Raw genomic sequence first — 22,942 nt, forward strand, 5'->3', positions numbered from 1 at the left:
TAAAATCCACCTTGCCCCAACATTAGTCACGTTACAGTTGCACTGGAAGAAATACCTGTGCCTTTAAATAGCATGACAGAACTTTTCAGCTATGGGCATTTTTCTGTGCTCTACAGAAGAAAATCAGCGTTTTGTGGCACAGAGGCAGACACCAAACCTCTTTTCACTCATGGCTCTTTTAACAGGAAAATGGAAGCATCAGTCCTGGCAAACCCAACACCTTTATTTCTAATTTCATTGTTCGTTCGTGTTACAAAAGTCAAACTTGGACAAATAGTTTTTCAGAACAAAACCCTAAATGATTTATACATGAACAATTACATACAGCACGTATAACGTCCAGTACAAAACGTACACTGTTTGGATGAGACACAAACTGTGTACCCTGCCAAGCTTCAAACACGCGTGAATCGTACTGCCTAGTGCTGAAGGGTCCGTTTCACAGAGGCAGCCGCAGGTCCCGCCCTAAAGCACAGACAAAGCACTTCTGAAAAGACGCGCTTGTCTCATCCTCAGTCCCCAGCTCTCCGTTTCAGGCCGGGGGGAAAGACTCGGTCCTTCTCGACATTCACAGGACCGTTCTGAAATCATCAAAAATGAAGCTGGGCACGTGTGCTTCAACCACCTGCAGCAGACGGGAAGGCACAGTTAGGTACGTTCTTCACCGCTCGTCCCCTAACAAGCGTACCGAACCTGCGAGCCACGCACGCAGCGCTGGTGACCCGAACCAGCCGCGGGCTGAGCAGGGACCGTCTCCCGCACTGCACTGTGGGCTGGAAGAGGAGAGGAACTGCAAGAGCCTCCTTTCACTTGTGAGTACTGGCTGGGAAATGGCTTCTTCGAGAATCACAGCCCGGAGCAAATGGGATTATGACTTCTTTAATTCCATGTATAAATAATAGATTACCTTCAAATGCAGTTAAGGTGCATTTAACTCTAGAGTACAGACTCGCTACAAGCCCAGACCTTCAGAACTCCCTTGAACGGCAGAGGAAGGGAAGGCGGTCAAGGACTGGAGATGGTCTTTCACCAAAACCCAGACTCGCTAGTTCACTTTTTGCCCTGCATTTAGAATACTGCTGAGTTTACGACTTCTAAACTGTGCGACACCTCAGGTCTTCTGTTTTATTTCTTGCCTTCCCAAAAGCCCCCCAGCAATGTACACACTCTTCAAAGATGAAATGGAACAGACTCTTCTTAAATCAGCACAAGGTAAAGTCCTTTCTAAATTTTGTATCCTCTCCGTATTTTCTATAAAACAATTTCCCCACAAGGATACTCTGACTGGAGTAGGAATGGTTACACATCCTGTAGTTCGTGCAGGGTAAAGAATTCATTGTGAGCCGTTCCTATCAGGTGACAAGAGTCTTCACCTCTATTTCCTTTTGACATTCCTTTACAGAACATCTGAAAAGGGTCAGTGCTGCTTTTTGGACAAGGTTAACAAGGCCATCATTTGGGTATTCGCTTACAGACGATGCCATGTTCCAGAGCAGATACGTGGGATCAAAGTGCTGGTACGTAAACGCAGCATAAACAAGGTGTAGCTCACCTGAACAGGACTCCTGCTCAGCGCTACGTGCAGGAGACGTGGAATTCTTTCTTACCTTTCTTGGTAACTTCGTGTAGCGAATGTAATCTTCCAGGAACATGAGGGCACCCACCACATCAGCAGGCATTTCTGGTATCTTCTGGCTAAAATTAAACAGCCATGAAGGTCACACTCTTACCAGCCCATCAGTTATTTGGGTAACATCACATGAAAACGTCAGCCTTCAAATAACACCATTTCCACAAGGTACCGTGTGACTCCATTACAGAAAGAAACAGCCTTTAATCTTATATTCAGTCAAAGACACTGTTGTTATTATGATGTTAAACATTCTCTGCTAGAAAACCGCGCTGAGAAAGCAGTGCTAATAGTAGTGAAGCGCTCCTCGCAGTGGGGAGTAAAAGTAAACCACGGATACCTTGTGCACTGCTCCATCGTTGAACGAATAAACTGACCGATCAGAGCCAGAAACTGGTCTGTGTATCTTGAGTGAAACTGCTTCAACAGGGTGAGGAGTCCCAGGACTAGAGGGAGCCAGTCAATTTGATCAGCTGGCCGCTTGCACACCACCCCTGCACGGAAAAAAACCCAAAACACCACACGCTGACAAACCAGAACACACTCTCGACAGCAGATGGAAACTTGTACGATATGATCTTAGGAGGTTTTTCTTTAATGAGGTTTTTTTTCCTCCTGCTTCCACTTGCCCACACCTAAAAATCAACCCCCAATGTAACAACTGCATTTCTTCCACAGCAAGCTGCTTAATGACACAACCGAGGCACCGACGGGAACGGCAAAGTCAGGAGTTTGGGTTCTGTTTCCTTCTCCATTGTGTGTGGCACCAACATTATAATGAACCCGCCTGGCCATGATGGACTAAAGCCAGAAACTGAGTATTTTCTGCACAGGTAATTTTACTGGCTTCTCTACAGATAATTTCACGCAGGTTTTCATTAGATTTAGACAAACCACAACTTAGGCAATACCTAAATTTCTGTTGTACTGAAGTTTCGGAAGCTGGGAGATGAGAAAGAGGAAGTTGACGGTGGGAAAATACGGCAGACGTTTTGTTGTTATGTAGATCTGAGGAGGAAAAAAAAAAAAAGAGGAACACAGATCTTCCAGATCTTATCATTTTTCTCAGTTAATAACCGATACAACAGAACGAGCAAACTGTAGCGAGCGCCGGAATGAAAGCCTGACCTTATTTAATGGATTGTGAATGCCAGCTGCTTCCAGGTAAGCCGTGATCTCGTACAAGAGAGTGTTGTCTTCTTTAGGATAAGGTAGTGATGGGTTCTGATAATGTGCTTCAATGTCAGCCAGGATTGCTCTAAAAGGAAAACAAATCGATGATGTTAAATACTTACTGAAACTATCCCCAAATAAACCTTACACTACACCACGTGTCATCTTCACTTCAAACTCAGAAAACCCACAAAACCTGCAAACGGTTACGAGCAAGAGTCAACCACCTTTTTTTGAAATATCACTTTTGTTCTGAAAACAGCACCACACGTTTTCAGTTGTTCTCACCCGGCTATGAGCTCAAATCCTGGTGTAACCAAACGCAGCCAGAAGCTACGCTGGCCACTAGCACGTTCATACAAATTACTTGCCAAGTCATTTATTTTTAATGTTTTTGTTGGGTTGATACCTAAGTACTCATCAACAAAAACCTGAACACAGTCAGGCTCCACACGCTGCTGTAATTTAGATTTCCGGACTGCCGAGTTGATAACAATTACACCACAGCGACACGCGCAGCTCGCCAGCAGACTCTGCTTCTTACTTATTGAGATTCTCCAAAGCAGCCGCCAAATGCTTGGAGTCAAACCTGCAGGAGAAATTTAATTCGTTGGTAATCTGTCGTCTTAAAATCTGCATCTGGCCAACCTGTGGAAACAACAAACACACAAACGGAGGGTGGAGTAAGTATTGTTCTGAATGCCAGGAAGAAAAAGTGAAACTAAGGAAAAATTTGATGAGCAACAATTTACAGCTGAACAGATTACACACAGCCCTCACTGCTCCCAACAGCCTTTGCAGGGCTGCCCAAAGCAGGGACCGATACAGTGGCCAGAGCTACGTCCTCCTGTCGGTCCCAGGGCACCGATTCAGCCTGCCTGCAGCCAGAACTGACAGACCCCGACTGCACGCTGTGGCCCAAGGAGGGACGTAGCCACAGCGCTCCAGATCTACACACAGCTCGCAGTGGCAAATACAGGCAGTGTGAGAGGGCACTAGAAGGTAATAACGGGTATAAAAGCCCAGTCGTTTGCTTGTTTTTCACCGGACAGAGAAAATGCTTGTACTCCTCCCCACCTCTCCCTAGACCTTCTGGTCAGCCAGGGCAGGGATAAAACCAGAGAGGCTGGTCGCAGTCAGCCTGCCCCTTCCTTCCCTGACCTTCCCTCTTCTCTTCGGTAACGTAAACAAACATTCACAGCACTCTGAAGAACACTGGTCGCAGGATATCGCTACAGAGCCAGGGTACCGAGCCGCGTTAACGCGATAGCTTGTTTAAACCTCCAGCACCGGAGATCGCCTCCCGGGCGAACCAGGCGAGCTCAGGACAGGAAACGCTCCTGCTCCAACCTGGAGCCTTCGGCACGTTACGTTCACAAGGCACCGAGTCACGCAGCTCCTGATCCTGAGCACTGGCTTGGCCTTCCCCGATCAGATCTCTAGTGCCAGACTGTGCTTTTGACAAACTATCCCGTCGGAACCTCAGGGCTAAGCACTCTGTGGGGCGTGAGCTGTGCGTACAAACAAAGCCCAGGAGCTCGTGCTAATCCAGGCCTGCTTCGCTTGGGATGCTACGGAATTCCAGGTCAACATAACACACCATTGCAAAATAAGCGGATTAAAGTATATAACCAGAGAGCCCAGAGCGGATTCTGAGCATCACCACGTCACCCAAACGTACCTTCATTATGGAGTCTAAATATGCTGTCCAGATCTTCTGAGTTTTTGCAATTGCTGCGGAATAAACCTTGTTTGAATTTGCTGGGAAAAAAAGAAGGGCGAGGCATTAAAAAAAGAACAAGAGAGAAATAACCGCAAGCTGGCAAAGACAACGGCTCTCTTCCACCTTAACCTCAGGGGTCAGCACTTACCTATAATTCCTTTGAGCGGGCTGACGGCATTCATCAGTGCTTTTAAGGTATCCTGTACTGCCCTGTCACGCAATATACTTTTCTGAAACATGCTGAGGAAATTCTAAATAAAAGACAGAATTAAGTAGGTAAAATCCTCACACATGTGCTCTATGCTTAGTCTTGGTGGTACAAGAGCCACATTTTTAAACAGCAAGGAAAGAGTATTTCCTCAGATGAAGAGTTGAGGAATTCTGCAGTTAGACTTTGTGTTTTCCTGAGTTATCCTCATCAGCGTGAGGACAATTAGCAGATCCCCCTCATCAACAGGTAATACCCGCTAAATAATTCAGTTTGTGAGGAGGATCTGTCTTCATCAACACTTATTTCCTTAAAACCTTTAAGCAGGTTAGGACTGGATTCTCCTTAGAAAACAAAAAAAAATTGGTTTCGCATAGAGGGAAGAAGTCATTACATAGTCCTGACACCTCATTTACAGCTCGGCAGACCCCAGTCTAATTCTTTGTTGGTATCTAAAACAGAAGAAGTCGCCCTGAGATCAACTTTTAAGTATACACAGAGCGTACACCTTCCACAGGTATTACACCACTCTTTAACGCAAAACCTTGTGTTACACAGCGCCCTTTATTCCAGAGTATCAGCTCTCATCATTACAGCCGTAACCGAAACTCTTACCTTCGCGTCTGAACACCCGTTTGTCAAATGCCTTCAATTTCCATTTACCGTTTCAAAAATTAACACATTTTTAATTTTAGCAGAAGTCATTAAACACCGAGAGCACCGTGACCTCGAGAGACCAAAGTTCAGACAGTACCTGCAGCTCCTTTACAATCATGAAGCAGAGCAGCCTGTCTAAACCATTGAGACCAAAGGTACCCAAAGTATCTTGGATCTCCGAGAAGAGACGACTATTGGTTACTTCCTGATGAGTTTTGATATCGTACCAGGTGTTCATTTGGTCAATGTAACACGTGATTCTGAGGAAAAATTAAACAAACGGCACTTAGCAATAAGCTGCAGACAGTTCCTGTGCTAGCGTGTCTGAGGAGCTGTTTGATTCAGGCAGAGCTTAGAAACTCCTCAAACCTCCCCTCTCCGCAAGGCTTCTGTCAGCTCCCCCGGTTTCTCTCTCCTTTATTTGCACAACACACTGTTCTCCTTCTCAGACTCAGATCATGACTTTTCTAGACTGGTTTTTAAAACATACGGGGCGGATTGGGTAAATGGGGCTTTAGTGAGAGGTGGTGAGAGGACAGCTAGGGAAAAAGGGTTTGCTGTGCATTTTGTTGGTGTACTGCAGGTGGAACTGCAGCAATCTGATGCACGGCGCCACGACACAAGCTTGTAACACGGTACTTACTTTGGGTCTGTGATCCTCAGGATTTCTCTACAAAGCCGACCAATAAACGTTACAGATTCATCCACGGGGGGGAATTTTGGTATAGGAATATGAGTGGACTGGTACATGCTTTGCCAGTCTTGAATCTGAAAAATAAGTTTTAGAGCAATTTGCAGTGTTACCATTGCACGGTTTTAATTCGCTCAGAAATTTGATTCCTCACTTCAAAAGCGGTACATCAAAACAATGCTGGAAACTACGCCCAGCAGAACACTGTAAATACCGGATAAAGCAAAGAGAAGAGCGAGTCTTACGACAGAGAGCGAGCAGAAGGTCAGCGTGGTGGTTGAGAAAACTACCTCCATTTCTGGTGGGAACTCCAGCTGCTCTTTCTGCAGTAAGACTAGCCACCTCTTTGTTAGCGAAGGTCAAGATCTATGCGCTCCAGCACCGGTGAAATACCACCCAAGAAGCTGGGAACTACCACCATCTTTCCAAGCCTGCATTCTCACGGCTAACAACAGACACAGCGAGGACTGCTACGATTCAGTCGCTATTTTCGGTTTTCTTTGAGAGAGAGAGAGAAAGGATAGTGTTCACTGGCAAGAGATTAAAATACTCTGTCTGGGGCACTTTGCTCTTTGTATGTACAACTAACGCCGTGGGGACGCTGACTTCACTCAGAAAACGCTGATGTTTTACCCAGCAGGCAGCACGCTTAGTTGAAGTCACCGCGGTACGGGCTGCGCACAGTGGGGGACATACGCTGCATCAGTCACAGGCTTGAACATCCAAACATAAACACATTTATCAACTTTTTACTCATCCTTGGTTTTAACCAGTACCTTGGTTCTTAGGAAGTTATTGCACTCCTGTTCCACGTTGTAGTTAATAATACGAGACACCTCCTCTTGCCAAATCTTTAAACCATAGATGTTGACGTAATCCTGGATATATTCAAATGATCGATGGAACCCATCCATTGTAGCTGCCATTTCTTTCAGTTTGGGCATCAGTTCACTTGGCTACGCAGAGAAAAAACAAACCAACCAACCAAAACTGTGATCAGGCAGAACACAAAGAAAACGTATAAGGCTTCTAAACGCCTTTATGCAACAACCTCTAGAGCATTTCGCTGTGCTCCAGCCAGAGCTGAAAAGCACTGAGAAATTTCTCAAAGGTTGCTTGGTAGCTGACGTAATTATTAGAAAATACTTTTTCCTCCTGTTTTAATGTTTGTTTTAAGCTTCAGTGGTTCTACTGATTGATCTGGGAGAGAGACTCAAGAATCTGGACAGGACCAACACAAGGAGCCTCACTCCTTATTCTGTCATTGCCTTTCTGTGTTCACTTGGCTTACACGTATCATGTGTGTCATCAGTTGTCATAGACAAAGCAGAACTGTGACCTCAGAACTGATCGGAAGGACACGTGGTGAAAGAATAAAAATATGGGTTTGGATTCCATTTGGATACTCTCAGCAGTTTATAAACTCATTTTACCATCAAGGAGGGCATTCCAAACGACCTTTAAGAAGTTCAAAAAGTGTACTTTTCTACAAAAAGGAGATCTGTACAGAAAAGTACGCATCATTTTCTAGAAGGCAGTATAATAAAAGAGGTCCCAAACCTGAGATGGATAATTAAAAAAAAAAGAAATTGGTTGTTACACACCTTGACTCTAGGATTAAAGATGAGTCCCCTGTGAAGAGCTAGAGCGACCCGTTTTACTAGCTCCTTCCTTATGCCATCCTCTAGTAACTGCTTTGGGTCCACCTAAGTAGAAGAAACATTATTTTCTGAAACTCAGAAGGGTGTAAGAAAAATATTAAAGGATTTTGTTTGTACCAAGAAAGATAATAAGCACTTATGATGAATTGGAAAGCACTTTTAATGGATAAACCTTCCCACCAGTGCCTGTCCATAAAATAAATATCTGAATACTTCTACTAGAGAATAAGTGATTCCTTTAAGTTGAATGGCAAAGGTTTGTAGTTCCCACATTCGACCTTAGTTAATTATCCACCGGGGATGTAGTACAACTGTCAGAAGCATTAAGAAGCGTATATTTCTTCAAGAATACTTGCTCCTCATCCTGGGTCTGAAAGAGATGTCTTAATACAGGAAGAGCAGCCTGTGCTGCTCCTCAGAAAAGCTTGCAGTCATTTTTTCAGTAGAGAAAAAAAAATAAGAGTATCAATGAAGGCTGATGGATTTATTCACAGTGAGCACTGTGGGTCCTTAACAACATTAAATAATACAGTTCTTATCTGAATGCCAAGTAGGCTTCACCATCTGAAAATCTGTATGCAAATTTATTTTTTCTTGTCTTTTCATCTTTCCTCAAGGTCTTGCTTAACGTGATGAAGTATCTGCGCTTAAGTGCTAATTGCCACCAAATGACTTTTCCCTCTGGAATAAGGGAACATTACCTTGATGATACCAACTAAAGTAGTTTTCATCATGAGGATACCTTCAGTGAAGATTGAAATTGCGTGGGTTAGCTTGGCAACCTTTAACAGAAAGAAAATGCAGTTTATTCAAGAGACTCATTAGATGAAAATAAGTATGTTAAAAAGATAAGACCTCTTTCCCAGTGGTAGCTTCCTGTTTTATATTGAAGTAATTTGCCCTAATACACTTCCAATTTTACACCTTGTTTTAGACTTACTTACAGTACAATAATAATACTTCCTTTAATTAGATCAATACAGGTATGTAACCAGTAGGAAATACAGGTGACTCCCAGAGGCCTGACACACCTTATGGGAAGAAAGACCCAGCCAGCTGTATCGTGGATACAAAACACTGTGGGCAAGCCCCGAAAGCTGGTACCTTTGAGCAGGCTTGGGACAGAGCCTGCAGTCGTTATTCCACAATGGAGCCTGCTGCCAGCAATGAGCCTACTGCAGTATTTCCACTGACCTAACACAGCAGCACATGCACTTAGTTTTGAATTATTAGGTGAGCATCCTAAGCTCAGGGTTCAGACAAGCCAGTCTTGCCTTGAAGACATTTATCACACAGAATAGAGACAACACAGTTCAGACTTCAAATTCTACAGAAATCAAAAGGGAAAAGCTTTTTTGTGCGATGATGAGGTTCGCCTCTATCTCCTCAAAATAAAGGACGTATTACTGAATACTGCCTCCTCCTCCAACCCTGCCCTCCCCCAAAATGAACTGTCTTAGTGGGGATGTCTAAACCTAGTGTTTAGGTCTGAACATCAGCTGAATTCAAGACCACAGCCTCTTTGCATAAGACTCTTAACAACTGAGCACGTTGGCAGAAACTGCCTGTAAAAGCTGGCAACTTAACCGGTAACTGAAGAGCTAAAAGATACATTCTCTGCAGGAAAGTGTTACTGCTCTACTCAGGATTTTGCTCCCCATCCCTACAAAAATAACGCCAGATAATTTTAATGTTTGCTCGCTCTTCTAGGCTGGTACACTGCAGAAAAACAACCTACAAAAACCTAATGAGCAACGGCAGCTTTATCTGGTCAAATCAACGCGCCTCCATCCTGCCTTTGCATCTGAGGGCAGCAAAAAGCTTAACCCTGCTGGCTTATTCAGTCTTCAGCCGCCTTCTCCCGGAACGAGCATTCCAAACAGGGAGAGCTTCATGTCAGACTTAGGTTTTGAGCTTCACATCCACACCCCATAACCTAAAAGAACCCCCAAATCTTTACCCTTGTTTATAAATACATCTACTTTTCCTCCTCTTTTCTACAAGATCAAAGGTTTAAACTTTCACACGTAGAAGAGCAGAAGTTACTCATCTGTCCTCAGGAAACCTAAGGTATACTCATGGTAAGAGTAGTCAACCTTACTTCTTACTCCGACAACAACCCCAGCCTCAGTGTTCTAACTCTCTGGAGCTGTACCCATTTAAACGCAGGCGGAAGTTGCCCACCTGTAAGGTACGTTTTCACACAATTCCCTATTTTAACTGCACCTCGTATCGTGGTCCAAGCTGAGCGTAATCTCGTAGCTTGTCCTTATCAAGGCGAGTAGGCACTTCAATAATATCATGAGTCTGGAGTTTTATAATTTTGAGAAGAGATGTGAACATGCTCTCTGGAATTATCTGTAGAACCTTTGTAAATGAGAGGCGAAACAAACGCAGTCAGTATATTTTCATTTAAATAACCCCAAATCTCCAATTAAAAAAAAAGTAACAAGAGAGCAGGACAATGACACCTCTTCAAATGCCTACCTTCCTTACGTAGGAAACCAGCTCGCCGGAATAATACTGTGATACACTGAGAAGATCAGGACTGTTGGCTTGATTGATGCGCAGAAGTGGCAAGTCAAGAGCAGAAGCAAGCTAGAAATAAAGTTAACATTTTAACTTCATGTTTGTTTTTCTAATCCAAATTACAGGCTTCATCTCTCCTGTTCAGGCTCTTAAAATACAACTCAAAGCACTAGATTCTTCATAAAGAGCAGTGCTACAACATCACGTTTGCCCACAGGCAAAAGAAAATAAAAATGTTGAAGGTCACAATAGCCTAAGAGTCTACAATACTAAATTTGCCCTTATTAATTCTTTTCACGTCTTACCAGTCGTGTGAGATCCTTTGCTTCGTTGTAACATTACACTCCCCCTCATGCTATTTCCCATTCTTATTCCAATAGAAAATAATTTAATCTGCTGCCAGATCTTCATGACAAAAAGGGCACAGCCAACAAAACTTCCGTAATTCCTTCAGCCTCCGCTGCTAACTACGGGAAGGATCCCTCCGAGGCACCAGGATCTCCAGCAAGTACCCGTTACGAGTAGAGGCTGGGTGATGAGGCTTACTGCCTGTGTAAAAAACCCATGCACACCTTGGTTTTCTTTTCTCTAAAACTAACCTTGAATTAATTAAATAAAGCCTAAAAAACCTGAATACAGAAAATGTTGGTACAATTTGTGACTATTTAACAAATGCTTTGGCTGACCCGTGTTCAAGTACACGCACTGTTGCTCACGCTTACCTTCAGGAAAGTGGCTCTGAGTTTGGTCACCATCGATGGACTGACTCTTATGCTTTCCTGCATAATAGACGTAAAGCTGGAGTAGGAAACAAACAAAACAAATCAGCTCCTTTCCCTGAAACTCTTGTTTTCAACTCCTAAATTGTATGTCACCAGAAGCAGCGTAATCTAGAAATGGCAGAGGAGATCACTAAAGAACTTCTCTAATGGAGGGTTTTGGTCTGAAGAGATGTTGGATAAGGTAAAGGAATAGGTAGGGCAAAAGAAGAGGGTGTTGGTGAGCGTTAACCAAGGAAATGAAGGAGCAGCTCAGTAAAACCACACCACGGAAAAGGAGTTCTCTAACATTTGTCTTTCCTTGTGCACTTTTGGTTGAAAACAACTCCAGTATTTTAGAGAACACTTCACTAGACTAAAGGCTGGCGACAGAAGCTTATCAAAATTGCTACATCTGGAACAGGACAGGCAGTAAAAAGCTACAGCATCACTCGGCCTGCAGCTAACAACATGGTGAGGACGGCTGTGAATTCTCATTTGAGCTGCGCAGGGTTAAATACCCTCAGCAGCTCACAGAACAAGGCTTCGCAGCTTTACGCGTGTTATTACCCACAAGTTTTGCAAACAATGACCGACTTAGAAGCAGCAGCTCCTGCTGAGATACCTGTCAATTAATTGCCAAGCGTAAGAAAGATCACCGACTATCTGCATGGTGATCAAGACCTCTTCTTTAATATTGATCGTTCGGATCATCTGATGGAGAAATTTGCGGGTGTCTGCCAGAAACTGGCAAACTTGCAGGTTACTTTCCAGCTGATGAAACTCTTGGACCTAAATTTAAAACAAACACACACACTCCATAAAGCAAGCCCTTTTTTCCTGTTCATCTTCAAGGTCAGCAATACAAAGAGCATCAGTAACCTGATTCGTTTCTTCAGGGCATTATTGCAGTAAGACACCTAACAAATCCTGGCCTACTTTAGAGTGCGTTGAGTAACTAATTTGACAAAGTTACTCGAGGAGGCGTACTGTGAAACACTGTACCGAGTGTTCTTTTATTGCCTGGAAGTAGAAGAATTGCACACAAAACAATACGGATATTTTTAGGCACCCTCTCTAGCTTCAAATGTATTAATTTCAGAATTTCTAATTAAATGAGCAATGTTGCCAAATAATGCTTAGTAATTTCTCTCCTCGAAAACCCCTACTAATCGTCAGCGGCAGGTGGCGTGACTTTTCCTGCTATATCCCTCGTTTTACAACCACAAGGTCTACCAGCAAGTCCTGCTCACTGTATACGTAAGCCAACAAAGCCCTCCAGATTTGAGCAGCGTTAGAACGCAGATCTGCTTCGGGACTCATCTCTCCGAAGTCAGTACAGATCAGGTGCTAATTTTCAAAAGCACGAGGCCGTTCATCTCAAAGTTTCTTTGCCATACCTCCTCCAGTGCCTGTATTAGCTGCACAGTTTTTCTGCCTGCTGCAGTGGAATCATCATAGTTTAGTGACATTATTTGCTTGGAGATTTCTCTGAACCAAGCTTGAAGGTTTTCTACGTCAGAATAAGAAAAATTTAATCAAATCTTTGCATGTATGGTAAGCGGCAACGACAGAGAACTTGCTAGTCAAAACAAAAATAAATATTCAATGCTATACACACAAGAGATTATTTAAAGTCTTCATCAGTCTTACATTTCTAGTCTTCCAACAGGTAGACTTGTAAAGAGGCCAACGCTCTGCTAAGTTCCACACACCACATTAAAAAAACAACTACCAACACAAATGGGCATTATAAAACCTATACTACGATGATAAAGCCCTTGAAACAATAAATTCATGTTTCATGAGCAGCTGCAATTGCTGTGTTTTAGCTACAAGTCTGCTGAGCTGGAAAAGATAAAGGGAAATATTTTGGTAAGGTAATTCTGCTTTAATTGGAAGCAAGTGAGAAAATTGCCTGTATTCTAAGTTTTGGATTGACCACTCCTTGCCCTGGCACTGACACTTTACGCAGTGTACCTGATCAAATAAGAGTGATTTACACTTCTTATTCTTACACCAGTTCGAGGAAAAAAAAAAAAAAAAAGAGATGTTTAAAAAAAAAAATAAATAAGGCAAGAAATTTGGAAAGAAATACAGATTCAATGCTTTTAAGTCCTTGGAGAACTGGGAAGGTACCACTCAGTGCAGAAGAGAAGTAAAAGGTGTTTTGCAAAAATGCCGATACAGCAGAAATCCAGGTTAGAACCAGGGAAAGACTGATCCCCATGTTTAAGGAGCATGATCTTCGCCTCCTTTGTACACAGAACACAGTAACGTGAATGCAGCATACGTGGAAAAGTGAACTACCGTTCACTTACTGGAGTATTTAAATAAAGTGATACAAAGCAGTTTAAAAATTACAGCCATCTAAATGTTAGGTACCTAAACAAGGCCCACAAATGGAACACGCGCGCAGAAAACCCAACCCAGACAGCATGTGAGAGACCTCTGTGGCAGCTGAGGGACATGAACATTTTTCTTATTATCAGTATTACCATCATAGATTTTCTTTAAGTATCAGCTTTGAAATAAAAAACAAAATTGCTTTTTCTCCCTCGCTTTAGTTTTGAATAATTACCATTTTTCTCCACTCTAGTAAGAGGTTTAACTCCTGAAAAAACATCGGCAAGCTCCGTCATCCTTTCAGATCCCTCTTTTTTATAGTTCTCCCATTTCGTTTGTTTTTCTGACAGCATCTGCTTGAACATCTATTGAAAAACGAAGCATTTGGTGAACAAAACTGTCGAGAACGCATAATACAACAGACAAAACACTGCAAACAGATGGAACCAACTGACAGCGATTACTGTGTAACTTCAAGACCTTGCCAGAACATTAAACACCAAATTAAAAGCATTAAGAAATACAGCCAGTGTGATAGAAACACAGCGACAGAAATCAACTGTACTTTAACAGTACAGTGCATGTATTACCGATTTTTAGTCACTTATAAAAACATCCAGAAACTCTTTCTGCGTGGAGATCCTAGAAGAGTCTGCTCTAACGCTGACTTACGCTTCGCAGTCATCTCAGACACCATGCAGGTGAAGTTACCCATCCTCCCGGAGACCTGGCTGTGGGGAATCCTCCAGAGATGGCAGAACTCCACACGCAGGTGTTGGAGTTTTCTTAGCAGCTAATCCTCAGCTGACATAGGCTTTCCTCTCTGATCTAAAGAAAGCCTCAAGAAGAGAAGTGTGGCAGGATAAACCTGCGCAGCTTCCTCCACAGATTTGATTATGCCTGTTTGCGCAAAACTCTGAGTACATATAAACACGTAGGGCAAGGACGAAAACTGCCAATTACCGAGAAGACTGCTAAGGCCATCGCCAAGCAAGAGTACTTCGTAATCTTCTACAGAAAACTCCGAATTAACAAAGCAAAATGACTGTTCTTTACGTAAGTGGACGGAGCGGTAAATGTACCACTACAATACAAGCCGTCAGCGATGTTCAGCCATTCGGGGGAGAACGCTGAAGATGGCAGCAGCACGTTACCTCTTTCAAAATGAATTCAAATTGAGCTGTGTCCAGAAGGAGCTGAAAAAGGATCCTGGGGTTGTACCTGGAGTCTGTTAGAATTTGATCCTTTATCTGGCGGAGACGTTTGTTATTTGGGTCACAAGCTGCAAATGGAAAGACAACACTTTTCCACTGTTACAGAATCTGGCCAAGGTTTTCAATCTTTGTAAGCAGACTTTCTTCAATAGCTTGAAAGCAAATTCTGCTCTCATATGTAAGTCCCCAACTGTTCTCCAGTCACACGGGTCTCACCACCCTTATACAACCCTTCCTTACAATAGGAAATAATTAAGATTTCTATGGTGTTTCACCCTTAAAACTCTTCTGCTGGCTTCTGCAAACTAAGCGTGAATTTAGCGTACCCAGAGAGGAGCCCAGAGATCAACATTTCTGAAACCGTTACAGCAAATGCATGGAGGTGTAACAGAAGCCCTCGCATACCAAAAAGACCAAAGACAGCACAATCATTCAACCAAGAGAATGTCTAAATAGGCGAGTTTACAGACCCAAACTCATGCCAGAGACTTTATCCATCAGTTTCAGTTGAATTTCAATTCAACAGAATAAAAACGTTAGTTTTTAAATATTAATTACTACGATATTAAAAAGCTGGCTACTGCTTTTCTTTCGGTGCTAGGTAAAACTTTCAGAACGATGCTTAAGTGATAAGGCAGAAGAAGAAGATAAAGTTCTCCGACATTTTCTGCAAACTATCACTCACCAGGATGATGAGTCCTCATACTACTTTTTATATTTCCATCTAGCTCTCAAGAATTAAGGAAATGCCTGTGTGCTGTTTCAGCCAAAGACTTCAGGAGACCATTAGCAAAAGAACAGCTCAACAATCTGTTGCAAACAGCAGAGGGAACTGCTGACTCTGCTGACAGTAGCACCCAGGGAACTTCCCTTGGGAAGTAACACGAAGCACCAGCACAGCAGGGCGGGCAGCTCTGTAACACCAGTCTAGCGTGGAGTCTTACCTGTGTCTGCAGTGTGAAGCATCAGCCAGCGGATTGCGACATTGCAGTCTCGCAGGCAATTCAGCAGCTTGGGAATATTGTCCAGCACCAGCTCTTCCCTCAGACAGCCCTCTTTGAGAAACTGCTGCACCTGAGTGTGCACTCGCTCACTGACCGCAGCGTATCTGCTTGCCTGAGAATATACAAAGCTTGCATCAATACGCTCCTTGCCTCAAATGGAATATGTCATGCTCAACGTGACTACGGCTTCCCAACAACTTCGAGAGCACACAGATCAAAGAAGTCCTATATTATCATTACTAGCATGCAATATCATATTCTGCAGCTGCATGACAAAGGATGCAAGCTAAACGGTAAAGCAAAGAGCCTGCAGGAGAAGCATGTTTCAAAAATGCAGTTGTAAACTTCCTAAAACCTGGCACTCATGTTCTACTGCCTAATGAGAAAGACCACCACCACAAACCTGTTCCATAATGGAAATCCTTGTTATGAATCAAATGTCAGTTCTACTTAGCGGATTTCTTCCCTAGAGACTAAGGAAGGGTTTCTGCTCGTATTCCCTAAGCTTACTACAGAATATATAGTACAGTTATCCCGGTTACACAGTTCTGCGTGTTCCTTCCCGAACAGTGGGCTCAGATTCCAAGGAGGCATTCAGCTATCATCAGTCCACCGCTCTGTTGACTGAGCAAACAACCCAATACTACTCATCGATTTTTAGGAATGGAAAAAATGATTTCACATAAAGAAAAGTAACTGCACTGTATCATACAACACTCTGGTATCGTTCTTTCAAATCAGACACTTTTTCCAGATTATCGTTTATTTAATTTGGAGGGCCCCATTTAAAACTCAGTGCCACTCTCTGCAAAAACGTGTCGCTTCTAAACCTGTTACCCGTGAACAACAAACACCATAGTCATCCTAAGACATCCCAATACCAAACACGGCATGAGTGCTAGCACCTATCCAGTCAAGTCACAACCCTGAAACTTGTAGGGGAAACAAACAGGGCAACGGGAAGTGAAACAAGCAGTGCTGTGAAGACCAGGTTTGAAGCTTGGAAGTACCTTTAACTCAAAGTCATGTACAAAGTTATGTACTCAAAGTATTGCACTGGAATGTAATGCAAGTAATTGCAGACAAGAAAAAACGCCCCATGCATTATTGACATCGTATAATACACTTGAGAAGCCCACATGGCTTGAATCTTGCTAAAAATACTTCACTCTGGCTTACGTACCTGCTCTTTCACATTTGAAAGATCCAGGGTGTAGTTGAGGGCAGTTTTAGCAGCTTTGTAGGGTTCCCATGCTTCTGCTAGATTTACAGTGATTCCCATGTAAATGCTAATGACCTAAGATCGGAAACAGAAAACAACAAGTTGAAGTTTACATTTTCTTAAGTTTATATTTCAACTATTATTCACTTCCCTTCTCCGGACATGCTCCAGCACCTCGAAGTCGTTCTTGTAGTGAGGGGCCCAAAACTGGACACAGTTCTCAAGGTGTGGCCTCACCAGTGCCCAGTACAGAGGGACAATCACTGCCCTGCTGCTGCTGGCCACACCAGTGCTGAGACAAGCCAGGAAGCCACTGGCCTTCTTGGCCACCTGGGCACGCTGCTGGCTCATATTCAATTGGTTGTTGAACAGCATCTCCAGGTGCTTTTCTGCCGGGCGGCTTTCCAGGCACTCTTACCCAAGCCTGTAGTGTTGCAAGAAGGTAAGTGTTGTCTCAAAATAACAGTTTGTGCTATGAAGTCAAGTGAATAAAAACGCTGGCGTAATAAGAATTCTGCAGAGTTCTCATTTCTAAAATAAGCTTGCAGCTTTTCAGAAACTGATGGGTCCCAATGCCTACTAAAATAGCCACCTATTACAGTTTCTTCCCTCCTTTCTTCGCTGTACCCCTCATGGTACAGAAGAATACAATCTGAAACCAATAGAGACACACAAATTAACCTAAAGTTTGTTAAGACCGATTCCCTCTGATCTAGACTATTTGGGGAGTCTATTGCTGCATGCCAGCCTATTTCAGTAGCATTTTTAGCAGACTAGGCCTTCTGACAGACGTCAGAAGACGTTACCTTCTCAATCCTGAGACACACAGTGATTCCATTTTGATCACTGCATCTGAAAAGTTGTCAAGAATTGCACAAAGCGGCAGGTTTTGCTTTGAAGTTATTAGACAATGGCATGGAATGAATCCACACACAAGTTCTCAGATAACATCAGTATGGGGAGATGTACTGGAGATCAAGCCTACCACCCAGAGCGTCCCTGACAAACGGGTAGAATTCACTAGCAGAAACCCCATGAAGTTCAGTAATGATAGATACAAACTCACGTCCGCAGGACAAAACACTCCCTCGCAGTAGCACCGTATGGGACCTGACTGCCTGTGTCACAGCTCTGCAGAAAAGGATCAAGAGTCCTGGTGGTCACACTGGACGTGAATCAGACATGCAGCCTTACGACAACGAAGAGTACCCATACACGAGGCTATGGCAGCCACACTGTCACCAGCAGACTGGAGGAAGTGATTATCCTCATCGAGTCAACCCTGATGAGGTCCTGTTTAGAGCAATGTGTCCAGATTTGGTCTCCTCAGTATGAGACAGACAAACTGGAATGAATCAAACAGAAGGTCACAGAGGCTCTTACAGGGACCCGCTATGAAAGCAGAGGCTGAGGAAGTTGGGTTTGCTTAAGCTGGAGGAAAGATGACTAAGGGATCTGACTACGGTCTTCCACTACCTAACGGGAAGTTATGATGAAGACAGGGCCAGACCCATCTCAGAGGCGCACAGTGAAGAGAAGAGACAACAGTCTCAAGCTACAACAAGGGAAATTACAGTTGTACAGACGGAAGAAATTCTTCACCACCAGAGTGACTGAACACAACCACAGGTGTCCAGAGGCTGCAGATCTTCGTTTTAGGTATTTTCAGAACAACTGGAGAAGGCCCAAACCATCTCACCTAACTCTGAGGCTAGCCCTGCTTTGAGAAGAAGGCCCGTGTTACCTTCCAGTCTCCATTTTTCTATGATTCACGATGGTAACTGAGTAGTTGGTTTAGGAACTTTTAGACAATAACAGATACTTTCAAAGGACAGCTTTCCACACTTCTCCGAAAGGTTTGGCCCAGTTTGCTTCATTCTGAACAAAGTAAAGTTCCCCCAAAGAGGAGTCTAGTCTATTATTTTCTATCATGCCCACTGTAAAAAGAAAATTAATTGTTCCTATAACATTAAATCCAGGGAACAGTTTTAAAACAGAGTTCTTTTTTACCCAATTATCTGGGAAGTATTTGTCCACGATCTCTCTCATTTTTGCTTGTTGAGTATGAAGAATAGAAGGGTCAAAATACAGTATCACATAGAGCATAGCAGCCTGAGTAGCCAGGGCAGTGCTGCGGTGTTCTGGTAACGGGTAGGCTGAAACCTAGGAGCAGGGAACAGAAGGAGACCATGAGTAACCCCACTGCAACAGAAAAAACCACCTGTAAACATCAAGGAGCGCAGTAAGGAGTACAGTAAGGAGGGTGTGTGGGAGAGCGGGACAGGCGTAGACGTGCAGCATCTTTCCCAGGTGTATTTTACAGAATATGGAAGTTGACTCTGTAGACACCTGCTAACTTCAACAGGACACAGTAAGATACTACCATGCTGTAAGTCAGTCAAAGGAGGGATGAACCCGAGAGCTCCAGATGAGCTGAAAGGGGCAGAGTTAGGAATACGCATTTTGTAACAACTGGGTATGTTTTGTTCATCTTAGACAGAAACATGGATTCATTTAACTGAAGTAACAGGCTATCAGGATGCTGATAAATAAATTATTCACAAATTCTATGTACCAGCAATATAAAAAAAGATTCAAATTACCAACACACTTTCCATTCACAAAATACATCGGATAATACATTTGAAGACTTTCATGCTAACAAAAAAACTGGCACAAAAATCATAGTCAACAAAACCTAACAATCTGTCGTTAGGAAAATAGTTCTCTGCTTTTATTTAGTAACATCCTATTTTTCTTTGAATCTGTTTGGCTATTCTATTAGGTTAAATGTTCAGACTGGTAAGAAAAATCAGGAGGCTTCCGCTCGCCACCATCAAGAATAAGCTGCAATTTTTGTTTTCTTTTATTAATACAATTGTCATAGTTAAGAACTGTGATATTAGTGCTCCTTTTTAAAAACACTGTCTGCTAAGGGGTGATGAATTAAATGAGTGGCCACTGTTAAAAACTCTTATGATTTAAATAACCGTGAGATTGGCCAAACATCGGAGCAAGCTACCCAGAGAGGTTCTGTAGTCAGCACCTCTGGAGATACTCAAAACCCACCCGGATGCAGTCCTGGGCGATCTGCTGTAGCTGACCCTGCTCGAGCCAGGGGCTTGGAGGAGGTCATCTCAAGAGGTCACTTCCAACCTCCATGATTCTGTGATTTATTTTTTTCTGGGCTTCATGGCTGAGTAACTAACCCGAGAAACCATTTTACATCCAGTTTTAGATCCCTCTTTTATCTCACCATAACTCACCTGGTTATAAATGTCATCTGACCGCAGGCGGCCGATAACCATGCTAATGAATGTTTCACTGATGGGTACCCTGTTGAAGTAACTCTCGGGGTAGTTTGAAGGTCTTTTAGCTCCAGGTTGGCTTGAATATCCAGTGCTTCGAAGCAATTTACAGATATCATCTAAATTGGAATCAGCAGAGGATCGGGCTGCACTGTTTTACAAAAGGAACAAAAATTGAGTTGTATGACTTAACCACTTCCTCTTCTCCTTCCCCTTGCAACCATGTCTCCCCTCCAAGAAAATGAGCAGATACTAAGGCCTGGGAGATTTTTGGTTTGCTTACTCCACAAATAAAATCTTCACCACGTTACAGGAGGACACTGATAATGTCCATAGTGGAGTCCCAGATAAACACACAAAGCACAAACAGAAAAATTAACATTATTCAGGAGTAGAAACAAGTAGTTTTCTATTCAGAAGGAGTTTTCTTCTGTTCTGGGTTTTATTTTGGTCTTTTTTTCCTCCTCTTTTCTAAATTCTCCTTGTTCATCTACTTCTGCATTCCAGAGTTAAGGAATCCTCTCTCATCATATACTGAGAGGCATAAATACAGTCAAAGAAGCACAGGAACAGGACACCTCCTTTCTCATGTGTGTGAAAGCATTTGCACTGATACCCCCTGCGAGCCTAGACATCATGTAATGACGCTGTCAACCCACCCTGGAAAACTACGGGTTTGACTATTCAAACACTGTAACTACAAGCAGTCTGCCTTGCAGTACATTTGTCAGCTAGATACTCAGGACTTTTCACCAGGATTTCCTCACACATTTGTTTGGGAAGCTACGACACTTTCATAGCTGACTCTTGAGGTGTTAAAGCTTTAGCCAAAAGCGTGTTGTCAGTGGACTTCAAATTTCCATTGTGACAGCATTAAAAATCTGTCGCTGCAGTTTTGCAGCTAGATCTGCAAGGAGAGCTAAAGCAAGCGGTTCTGCCGATATTCAGAGAGCTCTGCTGAACTGAACCACCAGTCCGTTAGTCCGCTGAACAAGAAGGGGCTGATGTTTCCATTTATCTTAACTGAAGATACTGCTTGTTACCTCCTGCCAGCCTTGGGTGATTCTGCACACCAACACACGGTACCTGTATCTGTAGTAGGAAACCAACATTCTTTCTCTGACTTCTCCTTCAATCTTCTGGTCAATGACCAGTAGCATGACTCCATATAAATAGAGCGCTTCACACTGTTTAGGAAAAGAAAGAACGACGGGACATAATCACATAAACGCAGTTTTGTAGTGACCTGTACCGTCAAACTAACCCAACGTCACCTACGTAGCCAAAGCAATGTGAAAAATGACAGGCTGCACATTTCTGCTCTTTGTCCTCCTGAAAACCAGCCATAGCATTTCCGTGCATTCAGTAAATTTAAACCTTTGTCTAGTTTGGCACTGAACTAGTTGGTTCATCTTCTACGATGACAGAATTGTTTAATACTTACTAGAAGCTGTTTTCCATCTTCGTTAAGGAGGACGGTTTCCAATGTTTGCTGAATGTAGATCCCTTCATTGAGGTCATCTAAATATCTAGGGATTGTAACGAAGAATTGTCATTGACCATTTTGCTCTCAAATTCTGTGTACTCAGAACTCAACTGGCCAACTTCTCTGAAAGTCAACAGACACATCAGAACATTTCCAGCACTGAGTTTTTCAGATAAAGAAGAAGAGATACCCTGCTATGAAACGAGAGGCTAGAACTCCTAGCTAGAGCCAACCAGTTGGCAAAAGCCTCCCACCATATTGTGATGAAAGTGTTGTGTGTGAAAGACCGTGGAGGATACTCCGTAACTCCCAGCTAACATCCTCTTAATTTTCTTACGGATGTAGAGCAGCTTGATAAGAGAGTTCAGAGAAGGCCTCTACTCCAAAATTTTGTATGTTTAGTCATATTTTTAAGTTGACTCAAAAATATCTCCTGGAAATACCATAGATTTATCTCAACTGCAATTTGAAAGGTAGAGTTAGAAATAGAGCGTGTTCACCCTGATTAACAGATTTTTTTGCACTAACGGATTTTCCAGTAACTCTACTTATTAATAAGGAATGTTACACAAACACTCACTCTTTTAATTAAATCTTTTCCTGTAAGATCAATAACAAATGCAGATCTTACGCTTCAGGTTCTCTGGGGCTTTTTCTTAAGAGTATTTCATTAACCTGTAATAATGTTTTTTTACAGAGAAGAGTGGCAAATTTGAGAATATGGCCACTCCACTGAAAAATTAAGTTCAGGAAAATAATGCCAATCAAACTTAAAGAAAAAAACCCTAACTGATATTTTGTTTTGTAAGACCACAAAATCTTACTGTAATAACACGGAGTCTCCTTTTTCTAAAAAAATCTTCAGGACAACCTCCAAGATACATAAGAAACACTAGCTTTACCTTACAGTGAGGAAACGGGGCAGAGAGGTTAAACGTTTCCAAGTCACATATTAAGCTGGTAAGCAACAAGGGGAGTAAAAGTAGGCGTTCACTCCAGCTGTCCGGGTTTCCAGGTGCACAAGAACACGCTTCGGCAGCGAGCGTGTCGGATGTCTGAGGAAAATATCATTAAGACTAAACCCCCCCGGTCTTTACGGAAATCTGCCCGTATCCGAGGAGCATACCTGTTTAAATCCACAATGTATTTGTGCACGCTCTGAAAAGCGAGGTAAAACCTGGTCAAAATCTCAATGTTGTTCTCACGGAATTCTTCATCTAAATCCAGCAACTCAGGTTTGGCTTCCAGTCTGCCTTCGCATGCCTCAGGCCCCTAAGAAAAGAAATTAATCTTTAGGGACAATATTTGACTTTGACCTCTATCTTCCTTCTC

General features: G+C 42.9%; 1 protein-coding gene across 1 annotated transcript in view; it reads right to left on the reverse strand.

Annotated features, from left to right (window-relative positions):
* Window positions 1-239: 239 nt before the first annotated feature.
* The window catches only part of KIAA0196 (KIAA0196 ortholog), a 25,241-nt gene continuing 2,538 nt past the window's right edge, over window positions 240-22,942 (reverse strand). Inside the window, exons 2-28 of the mRNA XM_010131418.1 lie at window positions 22,737-22,882; window positions 21,569-21,653; window positions 21,211-21,311; window positions 20,083-20,275; window positions 18,827-18,979; window positions 16,778-16,891; window positions 15,535-15,706; window positions 14,531-14,658; window positions 13,612-13,741; window positions 12,431-12,543; window positions 11,656-11,822; window positions 10,995-11,070; window positions 10,231-10,341; window positions 9,970-10,110; window positions 8,445-8,525; window positions 7,687-7,788; window positions 6,859-7,038; window positions 6,035-6,159; window positions 5,489-5,651; window positions 4,675-4,777; window positions 4,485-4,564; window positions 3,348-3,451; window positions 2,759-2,888; window positions 2,542-2,638; window positions 1,971-2,124; window positions 1,608-1,695; window positions 240-625 (exon numbers count right to left, since the gene is read on the reverse strand). Of these exons, the coding sequence (XP_010129720.1) occupies window positions 569-625; window positions 1,608-1,695; window positions 1,971-2,124; window positions 2,542-2,638; window positions 2,759-2,888; window positions 3,348-3,451; window positions 4,485-4,564; window positions 4,675-4,777; window positions 5,489-5,651; window positions 6,035-6,159; window positions 6,859-7,038; window positions 7,687-7,788; window positions 8,445-8,525; window positions 9,970-10,110; window positions 10,231-10,341; window positions 10,995-11,070; window positions 11,656-11,822; window positions 12,431-12,543; window positions 13,612-13,741; window positions 14,531-14,658; window positions 15,535-15,706; window positions 16,778-16,891; window positions 18,827-18,979; window positions 20,083-20,275; window positions 21,211-21,311; window positions 21,569-21,653; window positions 22,737-22,882 (3,294 nt within the window). The 3' untranslated portion in view covers window positions 240-568. The remainder of the gene's footprint in view (window positions 626-1,607; window positions 1,696-1,970; window positions 2,125-2,541; window positions 2,639-2,758; window positions 2,889-3,347; window positions 3,452-4,484; window positions 4,565-4,674; window positions 4,778-5,488; window positions 5,652-6,034; window positions 6,160-6,858; window positions 7,039-7,686; window positions 7,789-8,444; window positions 8,526-9,969; window positions 10,111-10,230; window positions 10,342-10,994; window positions 11,071-11,655; window positions 11,823-12,430; window positions 12,544-13,611; window positions 13,742-14,530; window positions 14,659-15,534; window positions 15,707-16,777; window positions 16,892-18,826; window positions 18,980-20,082; window positions 20,276-21,210; window positions 21,312-21,568; window positions 21,654-22,736; window positions 22,883-22,942) is intronic.

The sequence above is a fragment of the Buceros rhinoceros genome, unplaced genomic scaffold, assembly GCF_000710305.1.
Source record: "Buceros rhinoceros silvestris isolate BGI_N320 unplaced genomic scaffold, ASM71030v1 scaffold5112, whole genome shotgun sequence".
Lineage (NCBI taxonomy): Eukaryota > Metazoa > Chordata > Aves > Bucerotiformes > Bucerotidae > Buceros > Buceros rhinoceros.